This window comes from Gobius niger (assembly GCF_951799975.1).
Source record: "Gobius niger genome assembly, chromosome: 6".
NCBI classification, from domain to species: Eukaryota; Metazoa; Chordata; class Actinopteri; order Gobiiformes; family Gobiidae; genus Gobius; species Gobius niger.
The window spans coordinates 29,337,473-29,357,417 of NC_136857.1; the positions used below are offsets into that span (position 1 = coordinate 29,337,473).

General features: G+C 40.0%; 2 protein-coding genes across 2 annotated transcripts in view; one reads left to right on the forward strand and one right to left on the reverse strand.

Moving 5' to 3' along the window:
* Positions 1-19,235, reverse strand: part of LOC306964862 (piezo-type mechanosensitive ion channel component 2) — a 56,920-nt gene extending 37,685 nt beyond the window's left edge. The window contains exons 1-16 of the mRNA XM_079559030.1: positions 19,041-19,235; positions 17,523-17,618; positions 12,938-13,039; positions 12,808-12,853; positions 12,573-12,732; positions 11,940-12,153; positions 10,899-11,112; positions 9,548-9,713; positions 9,368-9,469; positions 9,033-9,074; positions 8,835-8,961; positions 8,588-8,745; positions 7,686-7,952; positions 6,410-6,518; positions 6,220-6,341; positions 5,915-5,974 (exon numbers count right to left, since the gene is read on the reverse strand). Coding sequence (XP_079415156.1) covers positions 5,915-5,974; positions 6,220-6,341; positions 6,410-6,518; positions 7,686-7,952; positions 8,588-8,745; positions 8,835-8,961; positions 9,033-9,074; positions 9,368-9,469; positions 9,548-9,713; positions 10,899-11,112; positions 11,940-12,153; positions 12,573-12,732; positions 12,808-12,853; positions 12,938-13,039; positions 17,523-17,618; positions 19,041-19,104 — 2,049 coding nt within the window. The 5' untranslated portion in view covers positions 19,105-19,235. The remainder of the gene's footprint in view (positions 1-5,914; positions 5,975-6,219; positions 6,342-6,409; positions 6,519-7,685; positions 7,953-8,587; positions 8,746-8,834; positions 8,962-9,032; positions 9,075-9,367; positions 9,470-9,547; positions 9,714-10,898; positions 11,113-11,939; positions 12,154-12,572; positions 12,733-12,807; positions 12,854-12,937; positions 13,040-17,522; positions 17,619-19,040) is intronic.
* LOC306964126 (E3 ubiquitin-protein ligase TRIM39-like) lies at positions 2,309-5,672 on the forward strand. Its single transcript, XM_079558035.1, has 2 exons — positions 2,309-2,423; positions 3,958-5,672. Exon 2 carries the CDS (start codon positions 3,960-3,962, stop codon positions 5,556-5,558), a length of 1,599 nt encoding a protein of 532 aa, XP_079414161.1. The 5' UTR covers positions 2,309-2,423; positions 3,958-3,959; the 3' UTR covers positions 5,559-5,672.
* Positions 19,236-19,945: the final 710 nt, after the last annotated feature.

The window sequence follows — 19,945 nt, forward strand, 5'->3', positions numbered from 1 at the left end:
CCCCAAACGCAACCCCACACACACACACACACACACACACACACACACACACACACACACACACACACACACACACACACACACACACAACCCCCGATAACATCATCCATTACGATGATTCACTGATTGTCCAACTGCCGATTAAGGGGACATCACCCAACCCTACTGTTGACGTAATTATATGTAATGTTACTAAACAAATGTCAGAAATAATCAAGTCATAAATAAAGTATGTGTGAGATATTTTTATTTTGATCAGTTGACTGGGACACTGTTGATTCCAATGCTGAACGTGTGTAACTAACAGTATGAGCAGGTGACAGGGACAGTGATGAGAACAAGAGAAAAGTAAGGGCCTCATTTCAATCTGCTATTTTTCTGCAGCAATATAAAAAGGACGAGGGACAGTGGAGTGAAAGCCCGTTTGTATCAACAGCAGCGGTCAGGGCAATGGTCAGAGCAAGTGTCAGCTCTCTGTAGCCTCTCCCTGTGAACATGGGCAACATTTACATTAATCGCTTTATATCGCTCTCCCAAATATGGGCTTTAAATCAACATAAAGACATTCATACAGTGCCCGAATAAAATGACCTTTAAGACGGAATGCAATTTTAAGGCCTAATGTAAATTCATTATAGGTTACATTCACGGCAATGCAGAATTTTATGTCATAATTTCAGAAAGGCATGAGCCTGTGTAACGCGTCTGTTTTTGAGAACAGAAAATATACATAAAACACACAAGCACTGACCTTTTCAAGTTTTGTTAAAATTATAGGTCCACAAACTAGTGAAAGAATAGTCTTCTAAAGCTCTTTTTTTCTGACAGAGAAGAAGCTGACTTTTATGTGGTTAGGCCCAATATTTACCTCACAAACACAGACACTTTTAAAAGAATAGGCCACCGTTTTTACATACTGAGATATGCTCTTACCTCACTTTAGCCGAGTTAATATATCCCCGTCTGGTCTTTGTCCGTGCGCTCTGTCACGCAAACGGAGCACATACGCAGCCTCTCCCACATGTCACATAGCTCCAAAAAAGCTCACGATAGAAGCTACCAAGCTCTTCCACGTGTTCCCTATTTAAATAAAGTTACGTGAAGTGTTTTCATGCGAAGTATATTTACACAGAAATGTAACGTGTCGATTTTATAAGCAGTAACTCCTAAAGGTTATTGACGGAAGTGAGCGGGGGAAGTCTTTAGGAGTTACTGCGCGGACGTTGTGCTCCTGTATCATTACGCCTCACAATATAGTCCCCCTTTTTATTTGCTTATAAAATCGACATGTTACATTTCTGTGTAAATATACTTTGCATGAAAACACTTCACGTAACTTTATTTCAATAGGGAACACCTGGAAGAGCTTGGTAGCTTCTATCGTGAGCTTTTTTGGAGCTATGTGACATGTGGGAGAGGCTGCGTATGTGCTCCGTTTGCCTGGCAGAGCGCACGGACAAAGACCAGACGGGGATATATTAACTCGGCTAAAGTGAGGTAAGAGCATATCTCAGTATGTAAAAACGGTGGCCTATTCCTTTAACATTAGGCAGTAAAAAGGGAAATTCTGAGTCCACCATCTTAAAAGCAACTCAGTACAGTATAGGCTCTTTCGAACGTTGTGTGAATTAACATAAATGCAACTTAAAACACTGCATGTGGACCAGGGAACGGTGGTGAACTGAATTGTGAACATGGGCCTACTATCGCTTTATATCGCTCTCTCAAATATGGGCTTTAAATCAGCGTAAAGGCATTCATACAGTGGACCGAATAAATTATATTAAAGATGGAATGCAATTTTAAGGGCTACTGTAAATTCACTATAGGTTACATTCACAATCACAACATTGCAGAATTTGATGTCATAATTTCAGATGGACAGGAGCCTGTGTCACGCAACAGATTACTGTATTTGAGAACAGAAAATATATATATAAAATACACAACCACTGAACCTTTCATGTTTTGTTAAAGATTAGGTCCACAAACTAGTGAAAGAAAATTAAATCTTCTAAAGTTCTTTGTTCTTACAGAGAAGACATTGACCTTTATGTGGTTAGGCCCTGTATTTACCTCACAGACACATTCACTTTTAACATTTGTCAGTTAAAAGGAAAATTTGGAGTCCGGCGCCTTAATATCAAGCTAGTATAGACTCTTTCAAACGTTGAGTGAATGAATATAAATGCAACTGAACTATTAACATCCTATATCTGTGAATATTATTGTTAATCATACAATATAGCATTTGACTGCAGGGAACCTGATTTGACCCAGGAAGTGAAACGGAGGCGGGGCAACACGAGCAGCATTACACAATACGTAGCTTCATGAGAAATGAAACTTTACAAGAGGAAAGGCCGAGCTGGAGTATTAGGAGTGTCGAGTCAAATCTCAAACTACTAAAGCTACAGTCTGAGGTGAGTAAAACTGGCTTAAACTTCTGAACTACTCAGAGTTCAACAACAATATAGGACCATTTTGTTATAAGCAGAACTGATCTGAATAGATGTTGTTTAAATGCAAAGCTTTGAGTGAAGAAAATAGATGTAGACTCTAAGTGTAGCATGTTAGCCTCTAAGTGTTTCATTAATGACATACAACACAATGAACTATAATGTGTCAAAGAGCTAAGGGTCACGTTTCAATACAAAAAAGTGAAATGTTTTGCAGCTTGTATATGACCCAAGCAGTGAAAACACGGCTTCAGGAGAAATAGAAACTAAATCAGTAAAGGGCGTGTCTGCTCAGATTTATTCAAACAAAGGTGGTGAGCCATGACAGAAGTGAGGGCAGCAGCATGTTGTGTTTGTAATTTGAATTTTTTTATGATCATCTTACCAAGAAATACCTTGTCTGAGGGAGTCCTGACCACAGCAAACTTCAAGGTTTACTTTGAAAACTAGACTAAAACAAAATTCAATCTTTTTAAGTTTTAGTCAAGATTCAGTGAAATAGAGTATTCAGTATTACATAAAATAAGTATATTTAATCATTGCTGCTTTGTGGAAATTCTCCCCCACATTTAGAAAGGACCAGCGGTGCTTACTGCCAGTGTTGGGTAGTAACAGAATACATCCATATCTAGAATACTAATTTTGAGTATTTAGGCACAGGTACTCTTTCCTTTGAGAGTCTATGCACTTACTCTACTAAAATTAAAGGAAAACATCACAGTACTCAATCATAAAATTTTAGCATCATTATTATTATTATTCTGCCCCGCCCACTTTTGCCTCTTTTTGCTTTGGATCGGCCGTTCATTGAGTGGAGAACGAGGGAAACTAAAATCTGATGTTCAGTAGATTCATTTGTGCCAAAAAGGCAACACTGCACCATTTCTCTGTGCAGCATAAAATGGGCTTTATATTCACGTAGTAACTGATTTTATCTTGACTTCTCTCAAATAGAAGAGAAGGGGCGGGCACAATTCATGGCAGCATCAACGGGAACTTCCTGAATAAGATGAATACAAACAATGCTCATGTGCGTCGTGTGACCTGGGCGTCCTAATAACAAATAATAACAAACAAAACCTGCTGGTCCTGAGCCTTTGTTTTTGTGTTTTTGAGTTCTTAATTCGTGGTAAATAAGTTTATAACAGGCGTTCCAACAAGCGTAGCCTACATTTTTGTAATTATGTTTACACAACTATAATGTAAATCAATGTGAAAGTATTCGCAGTGTTCAGAATACGATACTCTAGTTGGACAAAGTAACTGAATAGATTACAAAATACATTTTAAGGCAAGTATTGTGTAACTAAATATAATTTCAAAGTCTTCTCCCTAAAACTGTTCACTGCTTCTTAAAATAGAAGAAAAACTTGATTCAAACTGATTCATCCAGAACCTGGATCTCATCTCCACTCGTCATAATCAGCCTAGTTATCTTTAAATTGAAGAATGTATCCTATACAGATAAATTAATTTGCACTTCTGTCTGCACTTGTAGCAATGGCCTCATTGAGCTGTGTGATGTCTGAAGACCAGTTCCTGTGCTCCATCTGTCTAGAAGTCTTCACTGATCCAGTCACTACATCGTGTGGACACAGCTTCTGCAAAACCTGCATCAACAAACACTGGGACAACAGCGTCCAATACAGATGTCCTGTTTGTAAAGAGGACTTTAGTCTTAGACCACAATTAAAAACTAACACTTTTATATCTGAGATGGTCACAAAGTTTAAAAATTTGCCTCAAAATGAAAGTCTTGAGAGCTCACAGACACAAGGAGTTGAAAAAGGAGATGTTTGCTGCGATATCTGCTCTGAAACAAAGTTCAAAGCTCTGAAATCGTGCCTGGTTTGTCTGGCTTCGTACTGTCAAAGCCACTTAGAGCCTCATTTGACTATTTCACGTTTCCAAAGGCACCTGCTGATCGAGCCAGTGGAAAACCTTGAAGACCGTCTTTGTGCTGAACATAACAAGACTCTGGAATTGTTCTGCAGAGACGACTCAAAGTTTATTTGTCTCCAGTGCACCTTCTCAGACCACAAAGACCATGATGCCATCCAGCTGAAGGAAGAAGGAGAGGTGCAACAAGCCAAAATGAAGAAATTGATCAAAGAAAGGGAAATAAAAATCGAGGAGATACAGAAGTCTGTGGATATCAGTCAAAAAAATGCAGAACGAGAAATTGAAAAGGGGGTTGAGGCTTTCACTAAGTTGATAAACTGTGTGCAGGAAAGCTTAAACTGTCTCAAGCAGGACATTGAGGAAAAGCAAAAGGACAAAGAGGAACAGGCTACAGAGTGGATCCAAGAGCTTGAAGCTGAAATCTTGGAGCTGGAGAAGAGAAGGTCAGAGATGGAGGAACTCTGGTGTTCTGAAGACCTTTTCCATTTTCTTCAGACATTCGTCACAGATAAACCGGCTCCTGCTGTTCAAGACTGGACAGAAGTGACTGTCAGAACACCTTCATATGAGGGAACAGTGGCCAAAGCTGTGGTTGAGCTTCGAGACATGGAGTTGGATCAAGAGATAAAGGAGGTATTGAAGGATGAGCTGAGAAGAGTTCAGCAGTTTGCTGTGGAGATCACTCTAGATCCTGACACGGCACATCCAAACTTAGTCCTGTCTTATGATCACAAACAGGTTCATCACAGTGATTACAAAAAAGACTTCCCTGATAGCCCAAAGAGATTCTCTTTGTGTAACTGTGTTGTAGGAAAAGAAAAATTCTCAACAGGTCAATTCTATTTTGAGGTTCAGGTCAAAGAAAAAACTGGCTGGTACATAGGCATGGTGGAAGAGTCAAGGAACAGGACTGGAACCATAACCCCAAAACCCAAAAATGGATACTGGTTAATTCATTTATCAGCTGATGGTTACAAAGCGTTTAATAACACTGTAGACAGCCTCGATCTAAAGTCCACCCCAAAGAAGATTGGTGTGTTTGTGGACTTCAAGGAGGGAATTGTGTCTTTTTACAATGTTGATACTACAGAGCTGATCTACTCATTTACACAATGCTCTTTTACTGAAGACATTCTGCCTTTGTTCAATCCAGGAGGCAATAGCAACCACCTTATTCTTACTCCTGTGAATGTGTAATTTTCTGTCATACATAATAACTGCATTTATAATTTAAAATGGGTGTCATTTTTGTTTTGATGTATTCTTCTTTCACTATCACTGCAGGAGCACCTCGAGATGAATTAATTGGCAAAAAAATAAAACTAAAAAGTACGCTAAGAAAACTAAACAAAACATATGTATATTTTTCTTTCCTTTGCAGCAAGACTAAAATGTTGTGATCCTTTCTGCAATGGAATAATAAAGATGATTTATAAAGCTAAAAACATTCTAAGACCATCATTTGAAAAATGGAGATTACTGAAATTTTAATCTGCTAAACATTGTCAAATTACCACTAGAAGCGACTTTATGGATAGAAGTGAAACTCAAACCTGGTACAGGACGACACAGAAGAGGAAGAGCACTATGTAGAGGATCTTGTAGACAACCACCTGAAATTAACAAAATAGAAAATAAATGAGTATGGTTGGTTTTAATCATAATCATTTTAGTTTTCATTTGTTCATGAAAGCTACTGTTTATATTCATCTGTCAACGTTTTACTCATTATTTCAGTACGATTTTATGCCTATTCTTTTTGTGTTTCAAAATATTAAACTGTACAATTGAGCTTGTGCGACCACATAACCCCCTTTCTGGATCAATAATGTCGTAAGTATAAACCTATGTTCAATACCTTTCCTGAGAAGCTGATCACAAAAAACATGGAGCAGCAGAAGAGGATCCAATATTTGACCAGTGTCCCCTTGACGCCTGATATTATCATCGCCACCAGCGGAGACGGCTGGCTGTCCTCCTCTGAGAAGAGACATGGAGATAATTTAGAACACATTGCATTTATGGTTATTAAGAAACAGACTGTTTACCTGACATCACTTTGACTTCATCGAGTGATTCTGCCTTCAGACTCTGCGCCTCGGCTCGCTCCTTCAACTGCTGACGAAACATCAGCCAAAAACTGAAGCTGTACAGGACCTTGGACAGGAAACAAACATTTCATTCATTTTATAAAAGCTCATGTTACTTCATTTTTCTTCTTATACGCTACCTACAAACTATACAGTAATGATAATGGTGAAATAACTATGGATGTACTGCATTAAACCAGGACGTGAACCAGCGCAAACCAAATCTTCATCAAGGAGAAGAACAAGGTGGAAAAAATCTTCTCAACGGATTGTTTTCCTCGCGTCGCCGTCACATATTTTCACTTTTCTGTTGCTCTTTTGTCACTTTTTCGTCACTTTTTTATTGATTTTTTTGGTCACGTTTTTGTCGCTCTTTTGTTGCATTTTCAGCCTCCTTTTTTTTTGTCTCATTTGTTGTTTTCTCATTGTTGCTATTTTGAGAAGAAGCTTTTAGATTCGGGTAAAGCCAAACTGAAGAAAATGCGCTCAGTTCAGGTGGGGATTAAGAGGTGTAAATGTAAAGTCGACTAAATTTGTCTTCAATTTATAGTTGCCTATATTTACTATCAATTTTAGTCGACAAAAACTAGACTACAGTTGAAGAGAATTATTTGACTAAATCTCGACTAAAATTAAAGGACATTTTCGTCAAAATACTAAAACTAAATTAAAATATGTTGTCAAAAGTAACATTGATGGGGATACATGTGGCTTTGAATGACAATATTGCCCTTGAATTAGGAAAAAGGTATTGTGGATGAGAGCAGTAAGTTTTACACATCATAAACCAACTTATTGTTATAGAGTTCAGGAAAGTCCACAGTTACCATGGAGATCCGCCATCTTTGCAGCTGTTAGCATGCATTTCCATAGACTAACATTAGCTAAAAACAGTATAAAAAGTGGAGAAAAAAGCTGTGGAACAACTCCGTTAGCTGCAGAGTTACTGCTGGTAAATACATCTAACACACTGTGGTGTCCAAGTGTTTTTAATGTGAACAATAACTCCAGTATTTTAACTTTTAAAATCTCCATTGATTTACAATTGCTGCTAATCCCATAATGCTTAGCGATATGACGTCACATTCCCGAACTCTATTGTGAAGTAATATGCTGATATGCCTTGGTCTCTGTTACACCCTGCTGTAATAAATGTACGCCATACCATACAAGTGTTTCAAAAGTTCTGACAACAATGGCTTTAAGTATTAGTAGATATCTTGCTGAAAGTAACCTTGGCCCCCAGGTGCACGCAGGGCGCGGGGTGGTAGCTGTTCAGGTCGAAGTCCACGATGACCGCGGGCGGCAGAGCGGGGTACAGCTCTGCCCGGCTGAGGCGCAGGCCGCTGAGGAAGCCCAGAGCCACCAGGGCCGTGCCGTACACCGCTAACACCGGGGCGGACATCATGGCGTACCTCCTCCTGTCCCGCATCATCCAGATGACACACGACCACACCAGCAGCGCGAAGGTCAGCCAGTTGTTGTAGGTGATGCTCCATATCTGAGGAGAGAGTTGAGGAGTAGCTGGTGCAGCGGGAGGCTAAGCTAACTAGCTAGGTTTGGCTAATTTGCTAATAGCTAATTCATGTTAGCACTTGCTCTCTGTCGTCTCACCTTGTTTGGTTCATAAAAGTATTATTTGACGTTTTATGCAACTCAATTATAGAATTAACCTTTCCACACAAAATGAATTAGTTTTTAAAAGAAAAGCGTAAATGTAGGTGGAGTGGTGTCCATTTTCTGTGAGGAAAATGAATTATGCTACCGTTCTTTATTTTAGAAACGTCTAAATTAATTTTGACCCCTGGGGCTGTCTTTATAATTTTTTATGTTTATTGCAGCTTGTGTGGTATTTTAGGATATGCTGCACTTTTAGAATTAAGGTTTACTGTCATTTATATGCCTGAAAGTTGACAGTATCTAGTATCGTTAGAGTCAACAATATTGTTTATCGAGATGCTTTCCTGCCTCAATATACCGAACTTCAAATTTGTTATGGTGACAGGCCTAATGACCCCTTTTTTATGCCGTTGTAGGTTTGAAACATAATGCAATATTTCACATTAAAGCTTAATCCATTTTGTATTGTCTTATGCCCTGCCCTGTTCATCCTGGGAGTGTTTCCTGAGAGTTTACCATCATTATGATGAGAGCGCTGACATAGCTGTGTTTCTGCACCAGTCGTCCGAAGATGACTAATCCACTGGGACCCGAGGCCGGAGCCACGCTCTCAGCCCCACTCTGCTCAGCTTCATTCTTCTCTCCAGCGTCTTCGTCTTCTTCACAATTACTTTCTAAAGCGTAAGGAAAAGGGAACTATATTAGAGTGTACTAACTTTCAATAGGTTGTTGTTAATGCTCAAAAATGTTCAAATTTATCAACCATTTGAAGCATCTCCGTCTTCGTACAGTGGTGGATGGTAGCAGTTTGTATATCCAGCACCTCCCAACAAAGAGCCCAGGTCATTCTTCTGGTCTTGCCAGGAGCAGTTACTGATTAAGATTTCCGGCTGGACAAAGATATTGACACACTGGATTAAGGCAATACATATAAGTTTGAAGTAGAAATAAGTCCACCTACCTCATCGGGAAGGTACGTTTCCTCATCGGTGCTACTTAAAAGCTACAAAACAAAGACATAACATAAATATAATTCATTAAGCTTGCGAAAGGGCAACTGACACTGTTTAATATGCTTTCACTGTTGTTGTTTTTTACAGGATATTAACACTTACTTTACTTTTCTATCTTTAATAAATACATTGCAGTGCGTAGAATCAGTCATAATAAGCACAAATTAAAATCATATGTTAAAATCTCACTAAGTGAAGCTTCTGTCACTGTGTTTTTTTATTGTATTGGTTTTCTGCACTTTATTCTTTCTACATGTTTTGAATAAAAAGCAAGCCAAGTGACCTCCTGTTTGTCGCCCGTGATATAGATGACCCTGGAGAAGCTCGGGGGAATATCTGGGCTTTCCACTGGGCTGTCACAGTCTTCATCATCATCATCAGTCTCCTACAGAAACACAGAAACGATTTATTTTGAACTTAACTAGACAATTATGGTGTGATCATCTGAATATGAAACCTTTACCTCTTCTATGATGTGGACCCACTTGTGCAGCAGAGCGACCAGTGTGTAGTACATGAGCAGCAGGACCAGGGGGTTGACGAAGTCGGGCCAGCTGACGTGTGCGTGTAAACCAAGGCTGTACGGCCTGGACGGGTGAGTTTGGATCACGCCTGTCATACCAAACAGCCTGGGAGAAGAGGTATTTAAGGTACTCTGTCAAATACAAGAAATGCACCTGGGGAAAACTAATAACATATAGAAATGTGAGAGTGGTATTCTGTTTTATCGCAGCTATTTACTAATAATCTCAAACACATCTTTATCACTGTCTTACACTTTGTTGGTTAGACCAGTGTTTTTCAACCACTGTGCCGTGGAACACTAGTGTGCCGTGAGATGTTGTCTGGTGTGCCTTGGGAAATTATGCAATTTCACCTTGTTGTTTTTTTTTTTAAAGAAATTCATTATTATTCTCAAATAATGTACAGTTTTCGAATGTCTGTGCCCTCTAGTGATCGTCAGAGTAACTATGTAATACTCTTCCATATCAGTAGGTGGCCGCAGGTAGCTCATTTGTGATGATCAATGGCATTGTGGCTAGCGAGACTATACGGTGTTCCTATTCAAGACACTTTGATGAGAACGACTGAATATAGGCTACAGAGTTACTTTTTTTTTTACATTTTCTGCTGGTGGCGTGCCTCGTGATTTTTTCAATGAAAAATATGTGCCTTGGCTCAAAAAAGGTTGAAAAACACTGGGTTAGACAGTCCCTCCAGGATTTTTCATGATTGTTTTGTGTTAAGAAAAGGCCTAAAAGGGGCGTTATTTTAAATACCCCCCCTAACCCCTTTCCTCCGTTCAGCTGTGGACAGTGGGCGGAGCAAACCAGCACCTGTCTGTCGCTCTGACTCCAGATCACTCTGATAGGAGCCCTTAATAAATGAGACTCTGAGGAGAACTCACCAAAGGACGAATGTCGGTTTATTTCGCTCATTAACATTGAGCTCCGGCTCCGGTTCAACAAAACAGTGTCTCCTAAAGTTTGCACAGCAAAGCAGAAAGCACCAGCTCCTCACACAAACGCCACTGCATCACGGGGCAAAGAAGCGTCTAAATGCCCTCGCAGCGTTTATCTGTCAGATAAAGCTTATCACCAAATAAAGGTCCGGGTTTACAATCACTAAAAATGGCTCATAATACACTACAAACATTGCACACTGGTCTATTTTTTCCACATCGGTCTACAAATACAGCATACTGCTAGGGATGGGGGAAAAAAGGTACGGCCCCTTTAAAAAGCAATGGTGGGTAATGATTTCCTTCACATTTTCTTGTTATTTATTTAATTTTTTTTTAAGATGTAGTTGACCTGGCGTAGACGTCGTCAGGCGGCACGAACTGCTGCGAAATGGGCAGTTGATACAGGTACAGAAGCAGCAGGTGTCCCCCGCTGAAAATGGCCATCATCACACACAGAGAGCTGAAGAGGAGCAGGCTGATGGAGCGACTGAAGACCCACCACCAAACCAGGCCCAAGAACGCCCCGAAATACAGACTGGAGGTGAGGGAGGGGAGGATGATACCTGCAAAGCCACACACACACACACACACACACACACACACACACACACACACACACACACACACACAGGATGTTTACAATGTGACGGCAAAGTTAGCAGTCTAACTCAAACACATGAATCAAAAGTATCGAAAGGATTATAAGTATAGATAGAATGCACACAGAAAGATCCCATCCAACCCGGGTTTAGAGTGAGGGACCTTCTTACTATGATGTGAAAGTGCTGCCACCTACAGTACATTTTGTAGTATTCGCTGATTACAGATTTTTCTATTATTTCTGTCGGTTTTTTGTCTTTGGATTTATTTCAAAGGGACAGATAGAAAATCATACCTGGTCTGGAGATATAGTACTTACTGATTTTTATTACAGGTGCAGAAGGTAGGGGTTAATAAGGGTTATTATTGACTAAAAAAACAAAACATTAATGGTAAAAAAGATAATAATTTAAAACTTATTGGTATAATGCTATCATCTATTTGAGAGGTCCTGCAAAATATCACAATATATCGGAAAATCGATATATTGTTAATGAAAAGCTTGTCTCATTGGTCAAAGTGATGGCACTGGGGATTCCGAATAGTGTCTGACATCAGCATAGGGAGAGACTTTAGAAAAAAACTATCATTCTTTAATATTACTTAAGTTATACTAAATTGCAGGCCCAAATGGTCAATTACACGCAACCTATTACATTTCTCAAACATTTAAACTTGCAGACTATCACTTTAAAATTGGTGTGTGCATTTCAAGAATGGATTCACAGTAAAATCAAAGGCACTATAATCACTGTCACTTCACTGTGATGCGTGACTTGATGTGTTTTACCTGCGAGTCCCAGAAGTAAAGTCACCACCACTTTGCCTGCCGTGTTCATGATGGCCGACAGCAGCAGCCTCAGTCCGGCTGCAAACACCAGGAACTTCTGCACGAACTGTGGAGGGCCAGTCTGAGTCGGGACTGTGGTCTCCTCCGAGCTGTCAAAGGACGAGCCCTCACTGTCACTGTCCTCCTCCGATTCTGTGTCTGAAGTCTCCCCGTCCTGGAGCAAAACGCAGAGACATTCACGATAGAAGCAACGTGACAGTGACAAGAGGGTCATTATGTTCACTAACAGCAGCCAAACCTGCCCAAAGCATCTGAAAAAAAATGGCCCAAATCTTAAAATCCAATATATTTTTCTTGACTGTGCTCCTCCAATGATCTTGAACCTCTAAGGATCTCTGATTGCCTTGGACTTAACGTTTTCTCATTTGAAATAGTGATTTTTATTTATATTATTAATGGATAAAGTAAATATTACATTCTTTATATCGAAGACAATTCCATGGACCGGGCACATACCTGGTTGCAATACTTATCAGGCAAATTTCAGCTAGATAATAATGTATACAATTATTCCTTCCCAAACCCTAGTGGACAGGCATGGGTAGTGTTAAAGTTGGGGTTTGTGTACTGTACCTCTGCTGTTGAATGGTTGATGCCGTTGTCATGGAGACTGATTTGGGGAACAGGACGTAGGAGCTTCTTACAGAGTCTCAGGATGAAGAGGGCACTGACCATCAGGCCAAAATCAGGGGCCAAGTAGCGAACCACATCTCCCGCTCCCACCAAACTGAACCTGATGGACAAAAGGTTTACAATTGAAATTGAAATGAAAAGATTGGAATTAAGAAATACATGGGTGCAGCCTCACCTTACGATGCCAAAGTGGTAAAGGATGTCCTCCCATGGTCCACTTCCTGTATAAAAAAAAAAGAAATATAGTGTATTATTATTATTATTGAAATATCTGTGTAAGGCATTACAGCGGTGTTGATTCTCACCTTTTGTAGGGATGTAGGCGAAGGGGATTTGCAAGAAGCACTGCAGCGCCAAGAAGGTCACACTCATGTAGATGATCATCCGCAGGAACTTCCCAGTGCTGCCTGAGCCGCAGACAAACAAACAAACACCAGGTGAGGTCAAGCAGGGCACAAAGATGTTTAGACCTCAATTTGATATTTGCATAATTGAGGCTTAAAAACATTATGTTCTTCCACATTAATATTTCATGTTTTAACAATTTCATGTAATGTTAAGTAAGGAAAATACATGAAGGACTGAGAGAGTGAGTTGGTCAGAGTTCAAAATAGCTGGGAGCACCCTCTGCAGACAGCATGTGGTAGAAAAGTGAATACAAGCTTTCACCATGGCGCTGTGATGACACATCGGTTAAGGTATATTTTATTGTCCCTGTAGGGGAATTTGACCCATTTTTCGATGCCACAGGGACATAAGCGCCAATCCCGCATTTGCTGTGGCGCTCGAGCACCCACCCAAACCTTTGAGCACCCAGGCAAATTTGATTCAATCGATATAAGTTAACCTGTAAATTACGAGAGCCGTCTCTTTTTTTTCTCGTGCGAGCGCAGGTCAGTCCCTCACATTAAAGATATGGCGGCTGCACATTGCTCCGCTTGTTTAGCTTTATGAGCAGAGCCCGAGTTTAAGCAAGAGTTTTTAAGACCGATCCTCGCGCTTGTCTATTTTTTAGGCAGTGTGGAACGGCTCATGGATTCACAGTTTTGTGTTTCATCTATGAAGCAACAAATAAATGGAAATAATGATCAAAGTGCTTCTGCAGTTGAAGAAACAACCATACAGAATCAATCCAACGTGAATGAAGTGAAGTATGAGGGAATGATGTTATACTGTAGTTTATGTTGGTGGGTTTTTTGAAGTGCAATTTTTATGGCTACTTAAAATATATATTTTAATATGTATGGTTTTCTGAGGGACCGGACTTTTGGATTAGATGTCTGTCTACCTTTGATGGCAACATTGTGACACGGAGTCTTATCAGCTGCAACAGAATACAGCTAACTTAGTAAAGGACTTTTTTTTTTAGATTTAACCTCTCTTTTACAAGAGAGACCTGGTCAAGATGGGCAAATGTATGGTTTCCATACATTTAAAAAAGATACACAGCATTAGTTAAAACATTCACACACAGATGGTCTGGTCTGGACTGGACTGACATTTATTTATTTCATTCAAAAGTGACATCATTACAGTCACAACAAAACAGCCAAGTCAATACAGTATGAATGAAATGGAGCAGAGGTGAAGAACAAGTCTTGATTTATCTGCCCCTTTTGTTACTTCACACTTTACATGTGGACTAACATCACAAGAGCCTTGAAACTATTTAAAGGAATAAGGTCTGTGATTTTTAAGTCCTTCTCCAGTAAGTTCCATGTAAATGGAGCTGAAAAACTGAAAGCAGCCTTTCCCAATTCAGTCCACACTTTAGGTGCAACAGTAAGGTGTCATTAGAACAAAGACTAAACGCTGACTCTGCTTCTCTTTTAAAAGAGAAGATAAATAAGAAGCATCTATAGAATACACGCCCATATGCTAGACTGGTATTTATAGACTTTAGCTCTGCGTTTAATACAACTCACATAGACATCGTTTTGTGTAAATTAGCTCAATTGTTTGTAATGGGTTTATGTTGTTGTATTTATATTTATGTTTGCAACTGACTCTCCTCCAAGTCATATTTCTCCCTGGGAGAAAATCAATCAATCAATCAATCAATCAATCAATCAATCAATCAAGAAGGCAGCCTTCCAAGAAGCGCCTTGTAAATAAAAAAAATCTACGAGTCTGAAGTCCAACCCAGTTCACTTTAGAGTATTACACACAGTGGTGAGTAAGAGGCCGACTGGTGGTTTTGAGTTTATAAGTTCAAGCACTCGCCGACTAGATCTAAACAAGATATATATATTTGATCATTTGCAGGTGACATCTTGGAGAGTTATGACAGAGTTGTACCCCCTAGTTATTTACTTTTTCATTATAATAATTCAAAATGCGATTACTGGAATGGCACCATTTCTACAGTTGATGCTATTGCTGGGTTTCAGATGATCAACCACGTTTATATCAATTAGAGCTGGGAGTCAGGTTAACATAATACAGTTGTTTAGGGAGATTTTAGTTTAAATACATTTTGACAAAATGGAACGCCCCGCCTCCATCTGAGAGTACGTCACATTACATTCTAGAAACTTAAAACAACCAAATCACCCCGAAAGCGTAATCAGCTGCATTTATGTAAAAGTTGTTACATGCAGGTATTATGTGTTACTAAAATACTACTCCCCTGTTCCGCCGTAGTAATCTCTCAGGATCTCACATTACAAGCATTAATAGGTGGCTCAACATTAGCTGACCCAGCAAATGTGCTGTTGATGCCTTGGATTTTTACTAAAAGCTTTGTTTCACTTAAACCTCTCTGCTTCCCAATAAGAGTCACATCATCATCCCACACAAAAAGTCGTGCGGCTGAAGCACACAGGATGTACACGGCTTGGGCCACTTAAGGCAGGCAGAGTGGGATCATATTAGCCCGCTGAAGATAACTACGGGGCTTTCAAAGACTGCAGCCAAAGGCTGAGAACACTTTTTAGATGGAGACAAGAACGGTAAACGGGAGAAAAATGGCATCAAAATGCTGACGGGACATCTTTTAATTCCTTGCTGTAATTACCAGGCCATGTATAATTGATTTGACCACATCCCCTTTTACTCAGCACTCCCAGGGAGGAGTTCAGATACTTTAATTCATCCAAAGGATGGAATCAATATGGACACCCATAAAAACACACATAAGCTGCCTGGTATAACGTAATGCAATATGATCTGAAGTTGGGGAAAATAAAGAGACATGTTGATAAAATTGGACTGTTTTTGGGAGGGTTCCTAAACTTTCACCTTCACAAATCAATTGTAATGAAGTAAAGGTTTTTTTCAGGACCCTGAGTTTGCAAATTTCCAGAGTTTCCTTCGCAGGGTGGCTGGGCGCACCCTTCGAGATCGGGTGAGGAGCTCAGTTACCCGAGAGGAGCTCGGATTAGAGTCGCTGCTCCTTCACGTTGAAAGGAGCAGCTGAGGTGGCTCAGGCATCTGTTCCGGATGCCTCCTGGTCGCCTCCCGCGGGAGGTGTTCCAGGCATGTCCTAGTCGGACAAGGCCTCGTGGAAGACCCAGGACACGGTGGTGGGACTATGTCTCCGAGCTGGCCTGGTGTCGCCTCGGGGTCCCCCCAGAACAGCTGGAGGAGGTGTGTGTGGACCGGGAAGTTTGGGCATCTCTGCTGAGACTGCTGCCCCCGCGACCCGGCCCCGGATAAAGTGGAAGAAAATGGATGGATGGATGGATGGATGGATGGAGTTTGAAAATCACTGATTTAAGATAAAGTTAAGATGTAGGTGGAAATCTACGATCCTTGGATCTAATACTTTTACTGTAGGTTTATTTAGTCATAGGATGATAATTGGTTTGAATGTAAACTGTGGTATTAAAATGCCATGGCATCAATATGCATCAAAAAGTGGACTTTACAACATAAGCTCATCAGTATAGTTTGGCATTAAGATATGCAATTTATAACAATAATCTATTTCCAGCAATAAAGATTGATGGATATTTTGATATATTGTATCCTTTGTAAGTATTTATTTGGTGAAGAAATTATTAATTGGTTGAATAATATATGAATTGAATAAGACCTCTGTTTTGGTTAATCCATTTAAGACACACAATTTAAGAGTAACCTGGATATTGCTGTATTTTTATCACAGTTTTCATACCGTAACCGATTTGCACCGTGATGTTTTTCAACTCTCCTGAGGCCTAGGAATTTGTGGGAGGGCTTATTTAAGGGCTCTGACTGAGCTCTTTACCAGGGCAAAAAAATACAAAAACAAATACTTTTCGTTACAGATGTACTGGCCGATAGTGAAAAATACCCATACGGCTTAAAAATAAATGTGAGTTGATTCTGTCCACAATTCAAGGATTCAGACAAACATATGTTTGCCATTTGGGTGCACCAGAACACAATTTAGACACACAGCTTTAGAAATGCTCCAAAAGCTCCTCCCGATCCCGTTATATCTCTGAAGCTAAGCAGGAAGGGCCTGGTCGGTACTTGGATGGGAAACCGTTTGGGAACACCAGGAAGCCTGGGGAATGTAGTGTGTGAGTGGTTGGTGGTGGTCAGAGGGGCCGATGGCGCAGACTGGTTGCCTCGCTTCCGTCAGTCTACCCCAGGGCAGCTGTGGCTACAATAGTAGCTTACCACCACCAAGTGTGGAGTGAATGAATAATGCAATGTAAAGCGGCTTTGATTGTCCAAAAAAGCGCTATATAAAACTGAGGCACCGCCAATAATTCACCATCTATGCTGTTTGCTGTGCACTGTGGCTGAGAATTCCCTCTTTCTATTCTCGGGTTGTTTTGTCAATGAAGCTAACCTTAAACGGCTTCACTCACTTGTGTGTTCAGAAATGTTCTCTACATGTTAAGAGTTGTAGAAACTGTAGATGATTGTTTATGTGGATGACTTCAGACGTTCTCTCACCTTTCAGGGTGCTCAGACTGGGATTCGGTAGCAAGGGCAGAATGAGCAGGAATACGAAATACACCACTGACAGGCCGTTGTATCGGAACGCAGACGCTGAAAGGAAGAGATCATTGTTTGTTTACCTTAAATACCACTCAATCGTGCACCACACTAAAATGATTTCACCAAAACAAGACTTTGCACATTAGCCTCACAACAATACTGCGCTGTGTTACATTGTATTGTATTGAACTGAACAACCCCAGAGAGTCATCCATATCCTTTCTTTATGTACTGTAGAAGACGGTAAAGCGCTGTCATTTACTACTCCCACAAAACAAGTACTTCAATTAGGGGTCTATTGATTTACACATGCTCACAGATTCAGATGTAGGTTTGCTTAATACACTATGGGGTTACTAAGCCAGGAGCTAAATAGTGAGTAGTACTTAAAATTAGCGAGTGGATGTCAGATTTAGTCAAAATGATCCAGCTTGCATCCACTATTGAGACAAAAAAGCGAGAAAAAAAAAAAAAACATGACAAAAACACGGCCACAATGCACAATTTATAAAGCATAGTTCTTAGTTCTTAGGCTTGCAATTCACGGCATCACAGTTGTAATATCCTTTGCAAAGTACAAAACATCCTGCCTCCATCGGGACGTAGACCTCTATAAAGCATATTCTAAAATGCAATGCAGTATTTAAGTTTTCACTCAAATCCATGTGCCCCTTGGACATGTTTGAAATGTACACAGCAAAGAGCTTTAAAAACCCAAAGCACCAATCTGATCACAAATCCACACTTTATCAGATATTTCCAAAATCCCCCAATGTAATGACAGTTCAAAATGTAATGCTATTTTCACTTTATATAAAAAACACATTCTGTAATCATTTTCTAATTTACATAATGCAATTAAACGTGTGGTCACATTTTATGAGAACTGCAGCCAATCAAAGCATCTGTAAACAATAATACATTTAAAAAGCTTTTCTCATCATTTGTGACTTATTAGTCACAAATGATGCATCTAAATGGAGATGACTTTCTCGTTCAGTCATGAATAAGTTTAGACTCAATTATAAACTTCTCCATATCTGACTTGTCCCCGACCTTAACCAGACTCACAGATTGTGCACATTGTTAGATGCTTTTTATTATTATTACAATAGTCAGTTAACTGTGTAAATGTCTTAGAAATTATGAATGGAGTAATTAACAATGCATTACTAACTGGTTGATATTGTGCAGTGACCAATTTCATTACAGCACAATGAGGTTTTATTACACATTGGACCGTTTTCACATAAAGCGGTGTTATTATGAAATGTGGTTTAACATGGCTCAACTGCTATAACAATATGCACAATACAATGATACAATGACATGTTATTATTAACCAAATATGCTGGTGTGTGATGGGAAAAACATAAAATATAAAGTTCTAAACTAAACACATTATTATTCATCCTCTTACTAGCGCCGTCATCTATTGATTTAATAAGAAACAAAATAGTGTATGAAGCTCACCTGTCAGAAGTAGCAGTGGCAGCAGTAAGTTATAAACCATTCCCACCGCCAGATCCCCCGCCATGTCTGCTGCGCTTTCCCCCCACAAAATTCACTCCAAAAGAAAAAAAAACAGTCTTTAAAATGTGGGCAAACACCTCTAAAGATCCCTCACAGATCTGCGGCGCTTCCACCACAGCATCCTCACGTCAGAAACGCGCCCGAATCACAAACCAAGTCCGGGAAAACATTTTTTTTTTTTTATGTAGTTATGCGTCAAAGACTGGAGCGGCTGGTTGGCCTTGTCCAAATTCGTGCGTTTGTCTTTTCTCTCCACAGTCACGCCCTCTGCTCTGTCTCTCTCTCTCTTTCACCTCTCCCTCCTTTTTTCTGAGCTTTAATGGGTTATAGCCGGGCATCTCCCAGCAAACATCAGGTCTAATCTCACTCAAGAGAATAGGCACAGTCAATAGACGGCTCAAAAATCACAACTCCCCCTAATGTATCCAAGCAGGTCTATCTCAAATGGACCGCGCTGTTTTTTTAATCTTTTTATTCCTATTTATCAAATTGTAACAAGTTGACGGCAGATATCGGCACGCGCAGCTGTTGTTGCGACCGGCTGGCTCATCAATTTTTGCACTGCGGGGTGAAGGGGAAATGTATCTAATATTCATGGCTGTGAGGAGGCCATTAAGAGCCGGTGTGACTACAAATGATCAATGCCAAATAACCCAGCGCTTGCAAAAACCTCTTAAGAATAACCAAAAACAAGATCTATTTATTCTAAGGGAAGTGCCCAAAAATGTCAAAGTATGTTGAATTATTTATCGTCCTCACCTGCGGGCCAAAACTACAGCACGTATTGATTGTGCCGTTGAAGAGTTAGTAATTGAACTCTCAAAAGGACTTGGAAATAGTAACAT